This window comes from Leuciscus leuciscus (assembly GCF_965113295.1).
Source record: "Leuciscus leuciscus genome assembly, chromosome: 18".
In the NCBI taxonomy this organism is placed as follows: domain Eukaryota; kingdom Metazoa; phylum Chordata; class Actinopteri; order Cypriniformes; family Leuciscidae; genus Leuciscus; species Leuciscus leuciscus.
The window spans coordinates 4,345,506-4,369,219 of record NC_138742.1 but is presented as its reverse complement, the minus strand read 5'-3'; the positions used below and the strand labels follow the sequence as shown (position 1 = coordinate 4,369,219).

At 36.2% G+C, this 23,714-nt stretch overlaps 1 protein-coding gene across 5 annotated transcripts in view; it reads left to right on the top strand.

Annotated features, from left to right (window-relative positions):
• Positions 1-17,237, top strand: part of LOC309480993 (AP-1 complex subunit sigma-2) — a 40,709-nt gene extending 23,472 nt beyond the window's left edge. The window contains exons 5-7 of one of the 5 annotated variants that reach the window (XR_014199818.1): positions 856-937; positions 4,038-4,113; positions 5,479-8,724. Coding sequence is in view for 3 of the 5 variants with exons in the window: in XM_082145775.1 (XP_082001901.1) it covers positions 12,747-12,755; positions 14,339-14,386 (57 nt within the window). In the remaining 2 variants the exon portion in view is untranslated. Of the gene's footprint in view, positions 1-855; positions 947-4,037; positions 4,114-5,478; positions 8,725-12,746; positions 12,756-14,338 lie in introns of those variants that run through there. The other 4 variants (XR_014199817.1, XM_082145775.1, XM_082145776.1 and 1 more) reach the window with 4 other exon arrangements.
• The last annotated feature ends 6,477 nt before the right edge of the window (positions 17,238-23,714 follow it).

Here is a 23,714-nt window from a genome sequence, read left to right as displayed (position 1 = left end):
GAGACATTTCAACCAGCTTTGCATCTTTATCCACGTCATGGTTCAAGTAATCATGCGAATATGCATTTATGTGAGAAATAAACGAAGTAATATACAAATAAAAGCATTATCAGCGAGAGCATGCGGTTTGAGCCTCCGGGGCTGCCGTAGTCTCGACTGGGGCTTGGCCTTTATCTGCTGATTTGAGGTCAGATCTGTGTTTGATGTTTTAATGAATCTGGTTTGGTTTAATGAGTTTGAGCTGCTGCTCCGTTTCTGCAGTTTGTGACTATTGTTCATACATTTAGCAGGGATTTATGAAAAATCATCTGTATGGCCTGGATTTCCAAACATTAAACTAGTCAGATTGCCTAATTAATGGTGATTAACAACTATTTTAGCACTTTTTATATCAGTAATGTATAGCATGAATTTCTGCTCAAGCCCATTTTTTTCCCTCTAAAATGTTATTATTTACAAATATGTGTGAATTAATAAGTTATTGCATCAAAAATATTACCTTACACCAAAAAACTTAAGTTATTCAGGCTAGTTTAATCAGTCAGTTGTTGGGCAGTTTTAAGAGATGTTTGTGGAAATCACATTTTCCCATGATTCTACACATTAGCCATAGATCGTGTATTATTTCTTCACTCGATGTTCATTTCTGTGGCCACCAGCTGCATAAACACAATCATGATGATCATTTATATCATGTTGGCTGGATCGTGTCTCTGAACCACTTCAGTCTGAGGTTGAACACATTCTCATTCCCAATCTTAATCCAATTCCGAGAGTTCCCGGCCTTCTGTGAATGAGATTTGCCGTGATTTGGCAGAACGGGGCTGTTTGATTGGCTGGTGTTTCTGTCCGTAGAGCCAGACTGAAGACTGGGGAGGTTTGGCCAATGAGGAGATCTTATAGGGGCCGGAGCCCCGCCCACGCTGTCAGCCGATTGGTAAATGGTGTGATTTTGCCTGAGCCGATTGCTGATTGGGCATGATGAAGCTCTCGCTCGCTCTGATTGGAGGAGACGTGGTGACGTGACGCGGGGGGGCGTTTAAACTTCTTAATTCTTGACCTTTGACCTGGTAAAAATGTGGTCACAAGATTTCTAGCAAAAGGATAATCAGTCTTAAGTTCGAGCAAAATAGCATTTAGAAAAATTAATTATGTAAGAATTAAGAATTAGCATACAACCCTATTTAGTTTATCGTTGCATATTATGATGTAAGAATGGATTATTAGCATGCTAGTTATAGCAAACTCAGCGGTATATGAAGCCATGCATTTAAAAACTGCATATTTTACTTATAAAGAAAAGATCTGAAGGCGAATCCTAATCTGGCGCACTGTATCTGATGAATAATATGCAGATTGTGTCTTAAAGGGCCAGTGATAGTAATTCACGTCATGTCTTCAGTTATCGGTTCGCATTTAATTATCATATTGGCATATTCAGCAAACGACTGAACACATTCTGTGAATGCATGCATGTAATATGAATGTGTTGTGTTTAAAGACACACACCCCGTCTCCACGATCAGACGCTGTGAATGTGTGTGTCGGTCTCTGACACGATGATGCCTGATGGGAACTAACTCACACTGGATGACAACTAATGCTTTAACTGCATTTTTATGCACTCTGTAAATTGTGCCTGCATAAAGATGTGCATTACTCCCTCAGCTCAGGACGGGCGTCTCGGCTGTGTGTGTGTGTGTGTGTGTGTGTGTGTGTGTGTGGGGATGAGAGATGAGTGTGTCCCTTTTCATTTTGGGGCTTTGCCACTGCATAAATATCCCACTGCATCAGAATAAATCACATTATGCGGCGAGGGGTTTGTGTCTCTCTCTCTCTGTCTCTCTCTCTCTGTCTCTCTCTCTCTCTCTCTCTCTCTGTCTCTCTCTCTCTCTGTCTCTCTCTCTCTCTCTCTCTCTCTCTCTCTCTCTCTCTCTCTCTCTCTCTCTCTCTCTCTGTCTCTCTCTCTCTCTGTCTGTCTGTTCTTAAAATAATTGAATTTAGTTAATTAGTTGAGCAAATTCGATTAAAATTCGAAATGAAGCATTTTAGTACCTGTGTGTAAAGTATATAGGCTACAGAGAGATCTACACACATACAATTAATTCATTTTTGTGAAAAAAAAAAAATAAAAAAAAAATAAATATATATATATAATTTTTTTTTTGTATATATATTTTTTAGTTATTATTATTTTTTCAGTTATACAATATTTCTTCTTTCAGGAATGTTCTGGAGTTACTTTTATCAGGTGGATGATTGACAAACCACTGGGAAAAAAAATATTAATATTTTAATATTATACATTTTTGGAAGGGAATGAATATATATATATATATATATATATATATATATATATATATATATATATATATATATATATATATATATATATTATATTTATACTTTTATATTATATTTTATGTATTTATATATTTATATATAGCAAATAATGTATATTAAAAAAATTATATATATATATATATATATAATTTTTATTTTATTTTTTATATACATTATTTGCTAAATATATTCTCTTATTTTATTTGGGTGAAATATGTCCTGGATATTGTTCATTTTATGAGGTATTTTTTTATTTATTCTCAGCATGTCTTTTTGTATTTTTGATCGTATTTATTCAACCTTGTCCTGTTTTTGTTTAGTCCAGTTTTAGTCGACTAAATGTCTGGCCATTTTAGTCTAGTTTTCGTCACTGATATTTCATGTTGATATAGTCACAGTTATCGTCTAATGGCCTTATTGTCGTCTCATCTCCAACATTTTTCGTCATAGTTTTCGTTGATAATGAACAGTTCTGGACATGTTGTTGTGGAGGGCTATATTCTCCCAGACTGATTTCATATTACTCAGTCAGTTTGAATAATCTGATTACCATTCTTTACATTCTCGTTGGTATTATATGGGTTTAATTTTGTGTGGCTTTACTTTTTTTTCAAATAACTTTTATAATAAACCAATTTGAAGCTTTGGTGTTGAACTTCAATCAAACGCCTGCCTCTGTTTGCTGAGGTGTTTTTAATTAAAAGCACACGGTTCTCCGTCAGCTTAGCTAATGAAACCTGGGAAAGTCAATCCGGAACATTCCTGAAAGAACAGAAGAAATCCCACACAGACTCGGAGCTCAAAGGCCCTCCGGCTGATCCGACTTAATTAGAGGACAGAGACGCAGAAATCGAGCCTGAAGCTCAGTTATATCCGTGTCTGATGAGAATCCTGCGGGAGCCGCGGCACTGTGGAAATGAGGAAACCCGTTGCCTTAAAATTATTAAGTAAATAAACGCAAATTAATATATTTTTTGTACGTCAGAACGGAGGCTCACTATTGGCCAGCATCACACGCATCACACACGACCAGCGTCGGCCAATTGTGAGCCTCCGTTCTGACGTACAAAAAATATATTAATTTGTGTTCCAAAGATGAACGAAGGTCTTACGGGGCTGGAACAACATGAGGGCGAGTAATTACTGACAGAATTTTCATTTTTGGGTGAACTAAACCTTTAATTGAAAAAATTAAGTTATGTGAACTTGACAATTCCACATTACTAAGTTTTTTAGTTTATTTACTTAATAATTTTAAGGCAACGGGTTTCCTCAGTTTTTTTAAGTTAAGTCAACTGATCACTTTTTACAGGCTTCGCTGTGAGACAGGACAGTCCACGGCTGACCCCGAAATCGCCCCCTATACCCTCAAATCGGCCGTTATTTGAGGGGACGTCCATTTGTAGTGGTGTCCGAAACCATAGTAGACCTTATCGAGTGCACTCATTCAATCCCACAATGCACTGCAATAACGAGTGTACAACCGATGAACGCTCAACGGCTGTCCGAATTCACTCACTCGTTTTCATTCACTCCTTCATGTGGACAGTATTAGGGGACTTGCGTAGGGAATGAGGGTTTAGGGGGCGATTTCGGATTCAGCCCATGTGTGTGTCTGTGGATCGATTGGATGCTGAGGTGGCTGTAAATCACGTGTGTGTGTGTGTGTGTGTGTGTGTGTGAATGTCCTGCAGGTGTTCTGAGTCCGAACATGTCCTGCGAGTCCTCCGTTCTCTTCCAGAGTTAGCCGGCTCGAGGCGAAGGCTTCAGGTGTGGCTCTCCTTCAGTCGTAGAGTCGTGTCTGTTAGTGTCGTCGTGCCTCTAGATGACCAGTTTAACACAGATATCATGAGCTGTTCGTGTTTATATGTGTGTGTGTGTGTGTGTGTGTGTGTGTGTGTGTGTGTGTGTGTGTGTGTGTAATGCCGTCCAGTCATTATGTTTTCGTGTTTCTCACTGTCCTCTTCCCTCACAGAGTTTATGGTTCATGTCATCGTTAATAGAAAACCAATGCTGTACTTTACAGCGGCAGTTCTCAACTGGTTTTGTTTCGGAACTAACTATTATATATTAACATGTTATATTAATAATATTTAATACTTAATATAAATATATAAAATGACATTTATTTATATAGAAATATAATATTGTGTGTATATATGTGTGTGTGTGTGTATATGTATATATAAATTATTTATTTATTTATTTATTAATAAATACAATACTTAAATATAAAAAATATATATATATATTTAATAGCCTACCAAGGCTGCATTTATTTGATCAAAAATAGAGTAAAATCTTTTTTAAATATTATTATTGTTTAAAAAACTGTTTTCTATGTGAATACACACTGCCGTTCAAAAGTTTTGGATCGGTTATATTTTTTATTTAATTTTAATTTTAAAAGGAGTCTCTTAATGCTGCATTTATTTGATAAAAAAAAAAAAAAATTCTGTTTTCTATTTTAATATATTTTAAAGTGATGAATTGATGAATAGAAAGTTCAAAAGAACAGCATTTATTTGAAATAGAATCTTTTGTAACATTATTCATTTAATTTAATTTATTTACTGTCACTTTTGTTCAATTTTTAATGCATCCTTGCTGAAAAAAGTATTAATTTCCTTTAAAAAAAAAATCCTCCTGACCGCAAACTTTGGAACAATAGAGTATATTATTCCCTTCAGAATTTCATAATAATTACGTTTACAGCAGAATAGATCTTGAGATTAATTGCAGTTATTTTAATCTCTTGACAGGATTAGTTCATAAATAATCCTATTGTATAGAGTCTGGGCAGAATGTGTATCGAGTGCATTTAGATGTACAGTAAAATGCAGATTACTGTTGGAAATCTTTCGAGGTATGAGTATAAGACGACTGAATGTTACTCTGGGAATATTTACATGCGACATGAAAGCGAGGTAATGCACAAACATCTGTCCGTTTAGATGAAACTGTTTTTACCAATAATCTGTGTGAGACTGCGCATGTAAACACACTTGAGTTTAATGTGTTCACTGCATGTCGTCCTGCACGTGTCTGTCTGCATCTCTCACGGTTGTGTTTGTCTGCACCATTTTCAGTGTGTGTGTGTGTGTGTGTGTGTGTGTGTGTGTGTCTCTCCTTCAGCCCCGACATGAGTACTTTAACGTGCCTGTGTACTGATTGGCTGCTGCATGCTGAGCCACTCCCCCTGCACGCCTGACTCCGCCTCTGTCTCAGCACCGTCCAATCAGAGAGCTGCATCTTGGACCCAGTTTCACCTGCAATTAGTGGATTTTGTCAGAAGTTTGTGTGTTTAACTTGATGCTGGTCCCTCATCTGAATTGATTTTATTCCTGTATCTTGTTCAGGCGACGCTCGTTCATGTAGTTTCAGGAAATCAAAACTTCGTCCAGCTTGAATAACTCTTATTGGTGGACGTCACTGGTTCTTCACTCTTACAAATGGACATTATTTAAAATACAGGGAGAAATTCATGAGAGTCCGTCTGTGTAATCATATGGACTTTTCAGTCTTTGTTTCAAAACAAAAATCTTCTTCTTCATCAGTGTCTTCATCTTGTTTTACAATTGAAAACAACAGTGAATGACATAGACTTAAGATAGAAAACGGGTTAGTAATATTTAATGCTGTTTTGATTCCCACGTAAGGATATTTTAAGATGTTTTAGGAAAATTAATTTTGCTTTAATGAACAAAAAATGATGTTCTTCCTCACTATTTTTGTCCTGTTTTCCATTTTCCAGCACAAATATCTAAAAACATTCTTAAATCAAGATGCATTTACTTGAGAAGCAAAATTACTTAAGATATTAAGTTATGTTTTCAGAAAAATTGGTAAAAAAATGAAGTGACACAATAAAAAAAATCTGCAAATAAGGGGTCAGAAAAGATTTTTTACATTAATTATATTATATTCGGATGCACCGATATGGAAATTTTGGCCGATACGGATAACCGATTATTCTTTATATTTGAAAGCCGATAACCGATATATTGGCCGATAAATCTAAATCCAAATTTTAATATCATTTTTCAGAGCCAAAAAAAGTCTCACCATTAAAATCCACGTCCCAAACACACAAATCATAATGTTCTCATAATTTAATGTAGCCGATATGACAGACTTGTTGAACTTTACTGTATTTTCCTTTTTTAAAGTGATTCAAATTCTAATTCAATGTTGAACAGTGTGTATCTGAAGTGTCTCAGCTGGAGGAAATAATACATTATTTATCGGCTTTAATATATCGGGCAATGTTCCTTATCAGGCCGATAATGATATTTAAAGCTACACTGTGTAGGATTTTCTCCCATCTAGTGGTGAAATTGTATATGACTACCAACTGAATATTACTTTCTAGCCCCTCCCATTCCGAGGGTGTTTTAACTCCTACGGTGGCCGTATTATTTCAAATCTGCCGGCAGTCGTGAGTAATCTCCCCCTCGCATTCGTCACGGTGCCACTGAGTGTAAAAACACGAAAGGCGAAGCTTGAATTTCCAGGTATGTCCCTCTTTGGCTAATGTATTTTCAAGATGGAGGCGCAACATGGCTGCCGCCATTCCAGCGACTCGCTCGTATGTATTATAAATGGCAGGTTCTATGCTTACGAGAATACTTGATTAGTTGGTGGAAGTAATTACACATTAATGAGCACATAGCATTTTGAAAGAACAAAGTGTTTTTTGGTAAGAATCAACTTAAAAAATTACAGTGTAGCTTTAAAATTGAACATACATCGGCCGATATCGATATAGAGGCCGATATATCGTGCATCCCTATTATATTATATTATATTGTATTATTTTATATTATAAATCCCTTTAAATTTCATTTTTCTGACCCCACTGGCCTTTTTTTTTTAATGTTAAGAATAAACTCACTTAATTTTGATTATTTTTCTCAGAAAAGGCTTAATATCTTAAGTATTTTCACTTCTGTATGTATCACAATGTATCTTGATTTAAGAATGTTTAAATATTTGGAAAACAAAACAAAAATAGTGAGGAAGAACATAATTTTTTGCAGTGTTCAGTTTCTCTGAGACGAACCCATCATCAGAATAGTAAATGTAGGAATTTATAAATTGTGAGTTTGTTTGCAAGTGCGATGGCAACTTTAGTTTAGAAAGCCTAGTGAAAAATAAATATACTAAAATGTATTTAAAAAACATTTATTTTATGCTAAGTATACGACAAGTACATTTACATGTTTATGTACTTAATATAAATACCCTGCAATTGCACTTTTAGTATACTAAATTGATATACTTACAATCTGCTAAACTGGAACAGCTAATTCTGTACTTGATGTACTTTAGTTATCCGGAAATAATGCTGAAGTTCAACTAAATATATATAAGTGTATTTGTGCTAAAGTGGAACTATTGCAAGTAAACTTTAGGAACACTTTAAATATCTTGCATTTAAAGATGAATGTTATACAGAGATCATACTATCCTCAATAATAGTGATATTAAACACAATTTAGGCTAAATATGAAGAAATGTGCATTGTGCAATAAATAAGTACTCCTCATAAAGTTTAATTATAATATTTATATCATTAAGTCTCAAACGATATGCCAGTAAATATGTTAATGTGTTTGTTGTACACTTAGTATGAAACAAATGTATTTTAAATACATTTTGGTATAGGTTTTTATTACTAGCGAAGTTATATTAAATTATTAGTTATTTTTAATGTACACACACACACACACACACACACACACACACACACACACACACACACACACACACACACACACACACACAGATTGCTTGTATAACATATAGAAATGTTTGAATGTCTGCATTAAATAATACAATATCAAAACAAGTGTCATTTATTAACCCTGTAAAGACTAACATGAAATAGTCAGAAAAGTCTAATATTTTGGACGTTTATTGAAGCTTTAAAAAAAAATCTGAAAGGAAAAGTTTTATGTTGAGTATCATATTTGATACATCAGGCTTTTATGGCTCATACAGTCTGTAATAGTGAGAAATATGGAGAAAAAAACACCTCAGTTTTATTGAGCAAAAATATGCAATTTGATGCAGATGCTGATATTTATATGTATTCAAAAATGATAAAGAAAAGTGAAGTTCTGCGATGTTTGTAAGCGTGACTGAACCGCTGTATTCCTGCTGTCACTGTATACGTTTTACACCCACAAACACTTTTGCACTTCAGTGTTCGAGACAATCTATGAGTGTGTTTTGGTGAATATTTCTAGAGTTAGATATGTAAACAGATTCATGTTTGGAAGTCCAGTTTGTTTCACTGTGAGTGTTTAGAAGCGCTGAGAATATGAGTGGATGTATATTTGTGTAACGCTGTAGAAATAAACAAATGAAATGTGAGAATTTCAAGAAGCGTGTGCTTGTGTTTATAGTATTGTAGAGCACATGAAACCTGTCCTGATAATATTTCACATGAAATTTTTTTTTATAACAATTAAACATTTAGCACCCAACTTTTCTTTACCACACACACACACACACACACACACACACACACACACACACACACACACACACACACACACACACACACACAATATTATGCAAAAGAATCTTAATGCCCTTTTCTTTTATTCACAATGCATATGGGATAAACCTGATACTGATATTGAAACCTTGATATTTTATATTAGTTGACCATCACTGACTAAATATGTTAAATAACACAAATATACTTTATGTATTTAATCTCACTTTATTAACCAATGTCTTTCCTGCTGACCTTCGATGATCCAATTCAGCCAAACTAACCAAAATGCCTTTAGATAAATGTCACATTTGTGTTTAATTTTTTTGTTTTTATTGTTGAAGAGCGCTGAACTTCCTCGTTTGAGCGGCGCCCCCTACTGTACAGGAGTGAACATGCATTTCCTTCAGCCTGAGGCTTATTCACTTCACATATGTTATGGTGTGAAAGGGCCTTTACATTTGCCAGAAACAGAATAAACTTTTTAGTTATTAAAAAACAAACAAGCCCAGTCCAGATGAGAAAAAGTAGCGCAAAAATAATGAAACGTATTACTTTCCATCATAAAGTAACTAAGTAACGCAATGTTACGTTTTTAAGGAGTAACACAATATTGTAATGCATTACTTTTAAAAGTAACTTTCCCCAACACTGTGCGCATGCTTATTGTGTTCAGTCGACAGTGTTTCTTTGCAAAGTGACATCGCCACCTACTGGCCTGGCTGAAGAATACAGCGCTTTTAATCGTTTTCTCAGATCCGTGACGACATTGTCAACTGCGCACGACAAACAAGTATATAGTTGTCGTGTAAACGTACCCTAAATAGCACTACGACCAGACTCAGAAAGTCATTTCAAAAGTGGAGCAGGTTTGATGAAAGATAACATGAATTTACAAAAGCAAATAGTCCATTTTGATTTGATGTTGTCTTTTGAAAAAAAAAAAAAAAGATTTTTGCTGCTTGTTCAAATTGCTTCATTAAAATGAGCTTAAGCAACACAATTGCTATACATTTTGTCCTAACTTAATTTAATTGTGTTCAATCTGCTTAAATATATGTAAAATGTAAGTTTACTTAATCCGTTTGTGTTGGATTACATGAATGATTTGTTGCATTTACTGAAACTGGGCGGAGCTTGTTAGTTCCCAGCATGCTTTGCATATGATTGAATTAAGAGAGAATAAATGTTACAATTAAGTGTTATTTTATGTGTTTTTTTGAGAAAATGAGAAAAGGGGAAGACTTGATAGTGTGTAATTGTGTTTAAAGTCGGCATGAAACGGAAGTTGAGATTGTCATTTTTTTCCTTGTTGTGACGTATATCCGAGTGAAACAGCTTCTGAAATTAGAGAAAAATGTAGGGCGGGGCTTGATTTCGTTCTTCGGGAATTGATTGGATCGTTGGAGGTTGGGCGTTGCAAACAAAATGGAGGCAGATTTGAATGCCAGTTTACATTCAGTTGTGGAGGATTTCTCTCCACCGGACTCCCCACCGTTACCCTCCCATGAAGTATTTTTTATTGAGGAGCCCGGCGACGAGGACGAGCAGCTAAATTTTCAGGCAGGAATCCGCCCATATTTATATAAGCCTCCCGCGAACCAAGATGAGTCAAGTCAAGTTATCAATCAAGTTCACCATCGAGAGCATCTCGACGTGTCCGATAAGTAAATAACTAGATTTAGATAGGATAGATAGCCTACCATTCGGACTCTTCGAGATGCTCTCGAGGGTGAACTTGACTGACAACTTGACTTGACTCAAAACGAGACCGACACCGATAGCCGCACCCTCATCGGCTCTGGCCGCACCCTTTCGCCATGGCACGTGACCGAAAGAGAAGAGAGGTCGTTTCGAGGGGGGAGGGAAGGGTAATGTATTTGATTAAAGATTATAAGGGTAAATTAATTTTTAAAAAATAATGACGTGCACAGATAAATCATTTATAATAAACACTACAATATTACATATAAAAAGAAGATGTGTCAAATTTGATTTCATGCCGACTTTAATGTTCAATTACACTGGAATTATTAGAACCATTTAAATGACAGTGGGTTACCATCGTGGAGAAGAGTGGAGCGTTCGGTTTATTTATGAGCATCTAAATTGCTAATATGCGCTACTGCTAGCAAATAGCTAGCTATTGTCTATCAATTCAATTGTGTGTCACTAAAATAAATGAAATCTTAATGGATGAATGAATATTTAAATATGAATACCTGGATCATGTCAGAGAGCCTTTTATAAATTCACTTTGAGACTACTTAAGTGGGTCGCTTAAAATGACTTCATTCCATGATGTTGAAGTTACATGAACAAATGATGTTTGTTTAACGCAACCCAGTCGTGTGGAAGCTGTTGACATAATGAAGTTAATTAAAGCCTATATATCAGTGTTTTGAGTTGATGTGTGTTCCTGTTGGCCGTCGGTGTAAACTCCTCCTCCGTCACCACAGGGTTGAGGGATCATTGGGTTTTAATTGCGACGGGAATCTTTTCAGCTCAGAAATCATGAATGATTCAAGACTCCCGCAGAGAAGCGAACGCTAACGATCCGCTGGGATGCTCCTGTCTTTACCCGGCGTTTAAAAGACCGGAGTACTGGGATGAACTCACATTCAGTCAATCTGAGGAACTAATACAGCTTGCCTTGAGAACAAAAGCGTTTAAATAAATGTTATATTTAATGTTGAATTTACACTGTAAAACGTGGTAACATGCAATTGTTACACTGTAAAAAAATTGTTTATTTAAAAAAATGTCGTGGCAATATGATTTTACATTACTTTACCTCATCAAAATAATTTAAGCAATTTCAACTTTTTCAATGTTAATAGAGATTCAGCTCTATTTTAAGTCCGTTTAATATAGTTTATAATTGAAATGACTTGCTAATTTGATTATACTTAAAAAAATTTAAGACAGCGACTGAACTGAAGTTTTTAAGTTAAATAAGTGGGGATTTTTTACAGTGTACAAAAAAAATTTGCCGTACAAACACTTTTCAAACTGAAATTTATTATAAATTTCACAAACAATTACAGAGAAATGAGAAAAGTGTAACATTGAATTAAATGTGAAAAAAACAACAACAAAAAAACACAAAATAGTATTTTCTTGTAAAACATACGCCAATAATTACTTCGAAAAATGTATTTCTACCTGATTCAACCCATAAACTTTGTTTTGTTGGTGTTATTTAATGTATGCGTGTTGATTCATGTTAATGAATTTATTTTTTTATTTTTTTTTATTTTTTTTTTAACTCAAAATTCCCAAAAGATTTGTCGGTGTGATTTTGGACGATTCAGTGACGCTAAATAAATTTTTTTTTAATTTAAATTCACTCAAAATTCCTAAACGTTTTGTTGGTGTAATTTAATGTAATGATTTAGAGATGCACACTTTTTTATTTATTTTTTTACTTTTTTTTATTATTTCATACTCTAAATTCCAAAGGGTTTTGTTGGTCTAATTTTATGTAATCAGTGGTTAATTTTGAATTATGAAAATGATTTCTCTATCCTAGGACTAAAAGAATAAAACCACTTAATTAAATGTAAACTTAATTAAACATTTAGTTCAATCTGCACCTTTAAAAATCAACACTATCTGTAATACTTTATTACAGTCCATGTTATTTCAAACACAACTTTTTAACCTTTCATCAACTTGCTCCACCTTTGTCGTGTAGGTTGAGTAATGTTTACTAATGTATTGATGATATACCAGTTCTTTCTAGTACTTAAAAAGGTTTTGGTGTCACACAACACTTTATAAACCTTTTTGGGAACTTTTAAGTTTGCAAAAAACAGGCTGAATTAATGTATGCACTTTTTAAACCCTGATTTTCTCCCCTTTTTTTTTTTTTTTTTTTTGGCCCACTGATGTTCAGGATGCCAAAGTAAGTTGAGATTGTTCGTGTGTGTGTGTGTGTGTGTGTCTGCTTTGCCTCAGTGTGTTGTAAATGTATTTGTGTCATCAGTGAGTCATGGCAGCCCACATGCTGATTATTCTCAGATCTCAGAGGATATATTTAGCTCAGCTCATCTCCATGTGCTTCATAATATATAATATATAAACCTGCTGAGCCCAGAGGGACGGCACCGAGCAACACGCCAGCGCAAAGGCTTCAAAATAATTGCAAAATGTATATTCGGCACATAGTTTTCACATCATAAAGACTGATATTTCATATAAAACATTTACATCAGGATGTTTGCATGGGCAAAAGTTGTTCTTGGCCAGCGAACAAAAGCCATAAAACACGAAGTTCATGCGCTGTCGTGTGTGTGTGTGTGTGTGTGTGTGTGTGTGTGTGTGTGTGTGTGTGTGTGTGTGTGTGTGTGGACTGTGCCTGTGATATCAGTGTTATATCTTCTGAAAGGTGCTTTGCCTTTCAAAAGTTTACATTAAATAATCTCTGTTGGCTGTGTTCATGAAAATAAAATGGTTGTTTTTGAGTAAATTATTCATAGTTGTTCAATACATTCAGACATACGGGAGAGAAAAACTTATTGGAAAATTAAAAAAGTTAAAATCTAAGATTTTAAAATCAAAGTATAAGAGTTGCTCATCATAGTTCAGAACAAAGCCAACATTTGAATATTTAGTGTTTGTTCAGTAATTATTTTTTTTTTTTAAATAACAAATAATCCACATTTGAATATTTAGTGTCTGTTGTTTTTGTTGTAAAACACAAATATTTACCAAACAAACACTAAATATTCAAATGTTGACCTTTTTTTGTTATAAAACAAAAATATTTACCAAACTAACACTAATTATATTAGAATTTTGACTTTATTTTGGTAAATATTTGTGTTTTGTAACAAAAATAAACAGAAAATATTCTAAATGTTGACTGTTTTTGTTATAAAACAAATTTTCCCCAAACAAACTGTAAATATTCAAATGTTAACGTTTTTGTTATAAAAAACACAAATATTTACCAAAAATACTAAATAATTCAAATGTTATCTTTTAAAACATTTACAAAACCAACTACAACATAATATTTGAAACATATTTATTCATACATTTGAATTATATTTTAAATATTTCTTTTTTCATCATAAAAAAAGGCAACATTTTGGATGATTGAAGTTTGTTTTGTTATAAAACAAATATTTATCAAACAAGCACTTGTTTGAAAATTCAAATATTGACCGTTTTTGTTATAAAAAAATATATATTTACCAAAAACACAAAAAAATTCAAATGTTATCTTTAATTTTTTTTTTTTTTTACAAAACCAACTACAACATAATATTTGAAACATATTTATTCATACATTTGAAATATAGTCATTCATTTGAATTATATTTGAAATATATATGTTATTTTATAATAAAAAAGCCAGCATTTGTATGATTGAGTGGAGTATATCCGGTGTTTGAGTGTGTGCATGTGTTTGCCTGTTGTGTGGTTTTGCTGGTTTTATCAGTGAGTGTGTGATCAGGGAAAGTGTTGCTGTTCCTCCCACAGGAAGCAGAGACTCCCCGCAGCGTCCTCGAGGAGATCGGGCTCACATAAACCACACACACACACACTGAGCGCCTGACCTCCTAAAGATGTAGCAAACACACACACACACACACACACACACACACACACACACACACACACACACACACACTTCACCATGTTTCCGTGTTGATCATGTGCTTGGTTTGTGAGCTCAGAAGAACTACAAATGTTGTCAGCGCAGGACGACACATCCTACTTTACATCTGCTGTGAAGAACACACACACACACACACACACACACACACACACACACACACACACACACACACACACACACACACACACACACACACACACACACACACACACACACACACACACACACACACACCATGTGTCTCTCATCGTCTGCAGTCACCACACACTACATCTACTGGCTTTACACTGTAAACCAGCGTTTGGAAAAGTGGTCACACTTCACAATAAGGTTCATTAGTAAACATTTGTTAATGTATTTACTAACATGAACTAACAAAGCAATACATTTGTTACAGTATTTGTTAATCTGTGTTAGTGTTAGTTAATAAAAATACAACTGTGTATTGTTAGTTCATGTTAGTTCACAGTGCATTAACTAATGTTAACAAATACAACCTTTGATTTTAATAACGTATTAGTAAATGTTGAAATTATTTTTTAACTAAAATTAATAAATACGGACGAATTATTCATAATGTTAACTAAACTAATGTTAACTAATGAACCTTATTGTAAAGTGTTACCGGAAAAGTATTATGTGACGCAGGGCCATTATATTATTTAGAAAATAGAGAAAAAGTAAAAAAAAAAAAAGGATTCATTCACAAAACCAAAGAGTGCTTTCTTGTGTGTTAGGTTGTAGTTTATAGTGGTAAACATCAGCACAAAGACCTGAGACGTACTCAAACACTTCTACACTCTAGCCTGAATTTAAGATTTATGTATTTATACTGCATATAATGTTCCATTCATATGGATTACACCGTTTTAAAGCGGTTATATGTAGAATTCAGAAACCCTTGTTATTAGCGACACCGGTGGCCGTTAGTGGAACTGCAGCAGAAACGAGTTCGCACACGGAAACGTGATTCAATGCCATGATGTTCTCTCTCGTTCTTCTCTCAGAAGTAACAAGAAGTTGACAAATACCAAAATAAACACAGCGGTGAGAAAGCATCAGTTGAGAAACATCTGATCATGTGACGTGGATGTTTGCTCTGAGATTCACCGTCGACCGCTCAGTAAAATCACAGTTATGATAGTTTGATTATGAAGTATACTTGAGACTATATAGATCTCACTATGTGAGACTATAGTTTGAATGAATCATTGGCATTACAGCACAGAACGGCTCTATTCCTGAACATTGTATAAGCATTAGTTTCATGTGAACGGAAGAGAGAGACTCTCGGGAGCGCAAACTTTTCATGCTTTTCATTTTCCCGGGAAAAACGAGTCCTTCATATAAACATCAGTCTACAGGCTTTCATAAATTGTCTCGTTTTTTAAGTTTCGTTATAATCTGTTCACACACATTGGCAATTAAATCGATCAAAACACGGATATTCATATAGCCTCTTAAACATGAACTATTATACTTAATGTGATGCATGTCAGTCGTAAATTAAACGGGTCAGTTTTCGGCACTCAAAAAAATTATAATCACGGAATCAGGCATGAAAACTCCTCACCTTTCGCGGAAATTCGCCGTTTTAAAACCAAAATGGGTCGTGAGAAAATCTTTTCAATGAAAATCTCAAATGAAGATCGCGAAACTCCAGCTTACTTACTTCAGAAGTGTAGGAAGCGCGCGCGTGCGTATGGTTGCCAGATACTATTGAAAAGACCGGGTAGAAAAACGTGCTCTTTTAATTCGGTTGTTAAGTCGTGACGTAACCACTCTCCGATAATACTCTTTCCGGGTCCAAAGTCCAGGTCCTCTCTACCTACCTGCCGCTTTCGCTAGTGTTTTGGTTATTATTGAGTGTTTTTACAATGCCGCAGTGCTGTGTCCCGTGTCCCGAGCTAACTCACTTCAACCTCGTAAATCTTCTTTTTCATTGATGCCTGGACTCTACCCTTAATTATGCCACCTGAGTGATGAGCTACACTAACCACTCTGGTGGTGTTAAAGGAATTGAAACCCTTTTTGACCGCCAAGGGTGCCTCACTAAGAAGGACGTGATCGTAAATAAATGTACAGGTTCCACCATTGTTATTTCTGGACGAGAGGAGCGCTTGGACCCGGAAAAGGCTAAACGTCACGCGTGACGTCAGACTTAACAATCGGATAGAAAAGATCCGACTGGGATTTAAATGATTGAAATCTGGCAACCGTAAGCATGAACGCTCTTAAAAACAGTCTGTAATGTGTTTGTCTCCTCCTTTATTCGACAAAAATAAGTGGTTTTGGTCTTTTTTTTTTTTTTTTTTTTTACATTTCAGCCTTGTCTTTTTTTGTCAACGATATTACATGTTAATATAGTCACAGTTGTCGTTTAAGGACGTGGGTGTCGTCTCTCATCGCCTTGTCTTGGTCAGGGGAAAAAAGGTCATCAACGTAAATTTTTTCGTTAACGAAATTAACACTGGTGACAATAAAATATTTAATTTTTAATTTTTTTGACAAAATTTGAGACTCCCTTCAAATTTTGCTTTTGAGGCTTTCAGGGGGTCGAGCCCCACCGGACAATTGATTGAAACAAATTGATAAATTTAGGTTATTGTGTCTTTTAAAAAAACGCATTCAGTTTATTATTATTATTATTATTATTACAGAAATCTGAGCTGTTTTATTTAAGTAAGACTGACACATTTAAATCACATTAAAGTGATAAGTTTGTTAAAACTGTGTGATTCAGATGAATGGAAATTCATTGGATAAATTTTTTTTTTATAATAAAAACAAATCCAACATTTGAATTATTTGTGTATTTAAAATGCATTCAGTTTATTAGTGCAATTACAGAAATATGACCTGTTTTATGATGGACCACTTTAAAGTGAATCTGAATATTTACAGGAATCTGAGCTGTTTTATTTACAGTATGACCGACACATTTACATCACATTAAAGTGATAAGTTTGTTGAAACTGTGTGATCCAGATTAAGGGGAATTTGATGTGCGATTCTAATGCATATTACGTACATTTTTATAATAAAAAAGCCAACATTTGAATTATTTGTGTATTTAAAATGCATTATGATTACAGAAATCTGAGCTGTTTTATGACGGACTAAATGCATCACTGTAAGTTTATGAGTTGCATATCTTAAATCTGGAATATTACTGTGAGTGCATCATTGTGCCATAGCAGGCGTTTGTGTAAGCTGTTGTAGTGTGTGTGTGTGTGTTTGTCTTTGACTCGTTTCTCTAACCTGAAGAACCTCACTGTGTGAACACACACTCCTGATCACTGTTATTCACTGTATTCCTGCGGTTTACTGACACACACACGCTTGTTTTGAGTGTGTGTGTGTGTGTGATGACTCACAGCACATGTGTGTACAGTGTTCAGACGTCACTCACACACACCTCGAGCTCCCCGTGTCCTTCTCGCTCTGAGAGACGCTGTGTGTCGTTGTCAGAGTGAAATCAAACGTGTTTATTGTTGAAGATATGGAATAAATTTGTCTACAGACGTTTATAAGCGCTTCGTCTGTGTGTTTGTTCTGGTGTCGAGTGTGTTTTACTACTGGACAGTTTCACATGTAAAGAAATGCATTTGTCAGATGTGTTTAGATGAGATTAAGCTCTTAGAAAATCATTTTCTGCTGCAAACATATCAAACGTATCAGGGATGCATTATAATCTCCATGTTGGCGATATGATTTTAATTTTTTTAACTTTTAGTTAACTTAATTTACTTAAGTATTTGATATTTAAGACTATATTTATTCATTGAATTCATTACATTTTTATCAATATTCACAGAAATGTCACATTTTGGGAATTAAAATAAAATAAAATCTATTAGCAGATATTTCCTATTTCAGGCAAGATTAAAATTAAAATTTAATTTAAAAATGTTTTTTTTTGTTGTTGTATATTTAATGTTTTGGGCAATACTATTTATTTATTTTTATTTTATCAGCGAGGCAGATATTTGCATTTTTGGGCATCATTTATTTTTTTATTTTTTTATTTTAATCAGTATTGGCAGACATTTTATATTTTGGGCTTTTCTAAAATCACATTGGCAGATATTTCATATTCCAAGCAATATATATATATATATATATATATATATATTTATTTTTATATTTATTTGATTCTGTACATTTCATGTTTTTTTGGCCAATATTTATTAATTTATATTTATTTTCATTTGTGGTGGCAGATATTTGCTATTTCTTGCAATAATTAATTAATTTATTTATTTACAGACATTTGATATTTTGTCCAATATTTTTTATGTATTTATTTAAATGCATTTTATTAGTATTGGCAGATTTAAATTATTTTTCTAAATTATTTACAATATTTATTTATTTACAGATATTTTACATGTTGTGGGGTATTCTCCGCCTGTTCTAAGATATAGATTATCATCTAACATCCATATTTTGTTCTGATGTCGATACACTATACATGTATCTTTTCCTTTTTAAAATAGTTTTACACCTGAAGAACTGAATAATACTATTATTATTATTATTATTATTATTATTATTATTTGAAATGATCTCCAATCACATGAGTCATATTTCTAAAACAGCTCTTTTACTGGAAAATACCAATGACATCATCCTGCCTTACACAGATTTCTGTCCAATCAGAAGCTTAGAATGAGAATGTACTTCCTCTCTAAGCTGATAAACAGTAGCAATTAGCATTTTCTGAGTCATGTGACTATAAAATCTTTTTACTACTCAAAAAAATGTCAGTGTTCATAGTGTCTCCTAGAGTTTAATCACTACGGTGAATTAAAGCATGCGGCACTGTGTTTTCAGACTGAGTGTTTTCAGCAGTTCCTCATGTAAATGACCATCTGTGTGTGTTGATGTGAACACACACTCTTCTCTCTCAGATCTGAGACGTGTTCCTCTGAATCCGCACTATAGCTGTGTGTGTTGATGTGAACACACACTCTTCTCTCTCAGATCTGAGACGTGTTCCTCTGAATGCGCACTATATCTGTGTGTGTTGATGTGAACACACACTCTCCTCTCTCAGATCTGAGACGTGTTCCTCTGAATGCGCACTATATCTGTGTGTGTTGATGTGAACACACACTCTCCTCTCTCAGATCTGAGACGTGTTCCTCTGAATCCGCACTATAGCTGTGTGTGTTGATGTGAACACACACTCTTCTCTCTCAGATCTGAGACGTGTTCCTCTGAATCCGCACTATATCTGTGTGTGTTGATGTGAACACACACTCTTCTCTCTCAGATCTGAGACGTGTTCCTCTGAATCCGCACTATATCTGTGTGTGTTGATGTGAACACACACTCTTCTCTCTCAGATCTGAGACGAGTTCCTCTGAATCCGCACTATATCTGTGTGTGTTGATGTGAACACACTCTTCTCTCTCAGATCTGAGACGTGTTCCTCTGAATGCGCACTATATCTGTGTGTGTTGATGTGAACACACACTCTTCTCTCTCAGATCTGAGACGAGTTCCTCTGAATCCGCACTATATCTGTGTGTGTTGATGTGAACACACACTCTTCTCTCTCAGATCTGAGACGTGTTCCTCTGAATCCGCACTATATCTGTGTGTGTTGATGTGAACACACACACTCTTCTCTCTCAGATCTGAGACGTGTTCCTCTGAATCCGCACTATATCTGTGTGTTGATGTGAACACACACACTCTTCTCTCTCAGATCTGAGACGTGTTCCTCTGAATCCGCACTATATCTGTGTGTGTTGATGTGAACACACACTCTTCTCTCTCAGATCTGAGACGTGTTCCTCTGAATCCGCACTATAGCTGTGTGTGTTGATGTGAACACACACTCTTCTCTGTCAGATCTGAGACGTGTTCCTCTGAATCCGCACTATATCTGTGTGTGTTCATGTGAACACACACACTCTTCTCTCTCAGATCTGAGACGTGTTCCTCTGAATGCGCACTATATCTGTGTGTGTTGATGTGAACACACACACTCTTCTCTCTCAGATCTGAGACGTGTTCCTCTGAATCCGCACTATAGCTGTGTGTGTTCATGTGAACACACACACTCTTCTCTCTCAGATCTGAGACGTGTTCCTCTGAATGCGCACTATATCTGTGTGTGATGATGTGAACACACACTCTTCTCTCTCAGATCTGAGACGAGTTCCTCTGAATGCGCACTATAGCTGTGTGTGTTGATGTGAACACACACACTCTTCTCTCTCAGATCTGAGACGTGTTCCTCTGAATGCGCACTATATCTGTGTGTGTTGATGTGAACACACACACTCTTCTCTCTCAGATCTGAGACGTGTTCCTCTGAATGCGCACTATATCTGTGTGTGATGATGTGAACACACACTCTCTTCTCTCTCAGATCTGAGACGTGTTCCTCTGAATGCGCACTATATCTGTGTGTGATGATGTGAACACACACTCTTCTCTCTCAGATCTGAGACGAGTTCCTCTGAATGCGCACTATAGCTGTGTGTGTTGATGTGAACACACACACTCTTCTCTCTCAGATCTGAGACGTGTTCCTCTGAATGCGCACTATATCTGTGTGTGTTGATGTGAACACACACACTCTTCTCTCTCAGATCTGAGACGTGTTCCTCTGAATGCGCACTATATCTGTGTGTGTTGATGTGAACACACACACTCTTCTCTCTCAGATCTGAGACGTGTTCCTCTGAATCCGCACTATATCTGTGTGTTGATGTGAACACACACTCTTCTCTCTCAGATCTGAGACGTGTTCCTCTGAATCCGCACTATATCTGTGTGTGTTGATGTGAACACACACTCTTCTCTCTCAGATCTGAGACGTGTTCCTCTGAATCCGCACTATAGCTGTGTGTGTTGATGTGAACACACACACTCTTCTCTCTCAGATCTGAGACGTGTTCCTCTGAATCCGCACTATATCTGTGTGTGTTGATGTGAACACACACTCTTCTCTCTCAGATCTGAGACGTGTTCCTCTGAATGCGCACTATATCTGTGTGTGTTTGATGTGAACACACACTCTTCTCTGTCAGATCTGAGACGTGTTCCTCTGAATGCGCACTATATCTGTGTGTGTTGATGTGAACACACACACTCTTCTCTCTCAGATCTGAGACGTGTTCCTCTGAATCCGCACTATATCTGTGTGTGTTGATGTGAACACACACTCTCCTCTCTCAGATCTGAGACGTGTTCCTCTGAATGCGCACTATATCTGTGTGTGTTGATGTGAACACACACTCTTCTCTCTCAGATCTGAGACGTGTTCCTCTGAATGCGCACTATATCTGTGTGTGTTGATGTGAACACACACTCTTCTCTCTCAGATCTGAGACGTGTTCCTCTGAATCCGCACTATATCTGTGTGTGTTGATGTGAACACACACTCTTCTCTGTCAGATCTGAGACGTGTTCCTCTGAATGCGCACTATATCTGTGTGTGTTGATGTGAACACACACACTCTTCTCTCTCAGATCTGAGACGTGTTCCTCTGAATCCGCACTATATCTGTGTGTGTTGATGTGAACACACACTCTCCTCTCTCAGATCTGAGACGAGTTCCTCTGAATGCGCACTATATCTGTGTGTGTTGATGTGAACACACACTCTTCTCTCTCAGATCTGAGACGAGTTCCTCTGAATGCGCACTATATCTGTGTGTGTTGATGTGAACACACACTCTTCTCTCTCAGATCTGAGACGTGTTCCTCTGAATCCGCACTATATCTGTGTGTGTTGATGTGAACACACACACTCTTCTCTCTCAGATCTGAGACGTGTTCCTCTGAATCCGCACTATATCTGTGTGTGTTGATGTGAACACACACACTCTTCTCTCTCAGATCTGAGACGTGTTCCTCTGAATGCGCACTATATCTGTGTGTGTTGATGTGAACACACACTCTTCTCTCTCAGATCTGAGACGTGTTCCTCTGAATCCGCACTATAGCTGTGTGTGTTGATGTGAACACACACTCTTCTCTCTCAGATCTGAGACGTGTTCCTCTGAATCCGCACTATATCTGTGTGTGTTGATGTGAACACACACTCTTCTCCCTCAGATCTGAGACGTGTTCCTCTGAATGCGCACTATATCTGTGTGTGTTGATGTGAACACACACTCTTCTCTGTCAGATCTGAGACGTGTTCCTCTGAATCCGCACTATATCTGTGTGTGTTGATGTGAACACACACTCTTCTCTCTCAGATCTGAGACGAGTTCCTCTGAATGCGCACTATATCTGTGTGTGTTGATGTGAACACACACTCTTCTCTCTCAGATCTGAGACGAGTTCCTCTGAATCCGCACTATATCTGTGTGTGTTGATGTGAACACACACTCTTCTCTCTCAGATCTGAGACGTGTTCCTCTGAATCCGCACTATATCTGTGTGTGTTGATGTGAACACACACACTCTTCTCTCTCAGATCTGAGACGTGTTCCTCTGAATCCGCACTATATCTGTGTGTGTTGATGTGAACACACACTCTTCTCTCTCAGATCTGAGACGTGTTCCTCTGAATCCGCACTATATCTGTGTGTGTTGATGTGAACACACACTCTCCTCTCTCAGATCTGAGACGTGTTCCTCTGAATGCGCACTATATCTGTGTGTGTTGATGTGAACACACACTCTTCTCTCTCAGATCTGAGACGTTCCTCTGAATGCGCACTATATCTGTGTGTGTTGATGTGAACACACACTCTCCTCTCTCAGATCTGAGACGTGTTCCTCTGAATGCGCACTATATCTGTGTGTGTTGATGTGAACACACACTCTTCTCTCTCAGATCTGAGACGTTCCTCTGAATGCGCACTATATCTGTGTGTGTTGATGTGAACACACACTCTCCTCTCTCAGATCTGAGACGTGTTCCTCTGAATGCGCACTATATCTGTGTGTGTTGATGTGAACACACACTCTTCTCTCTCAGATCTGAGACGTTCCTCTGAATGCGCACTATATCTGTATGTTGATGTGAACACACACTCTTCTCTCTCAGATCTGAGACGTGTTCCTCTGAATGCGCACTATATCTGTGTGTTGATGTGAACACACACTCTCCTCTCTCAGATCTGAGACGTGTTCCTCTGAATCCGCACTATATCTGTGTGTGTTGATGTGAACACACACTCTTCTCTGTCAGATCTGAGACGTGTTCCTCTGAATGCGCACTATATCTGTGTGTGTTGATGTGAGAACACACTCTTCTCTCTC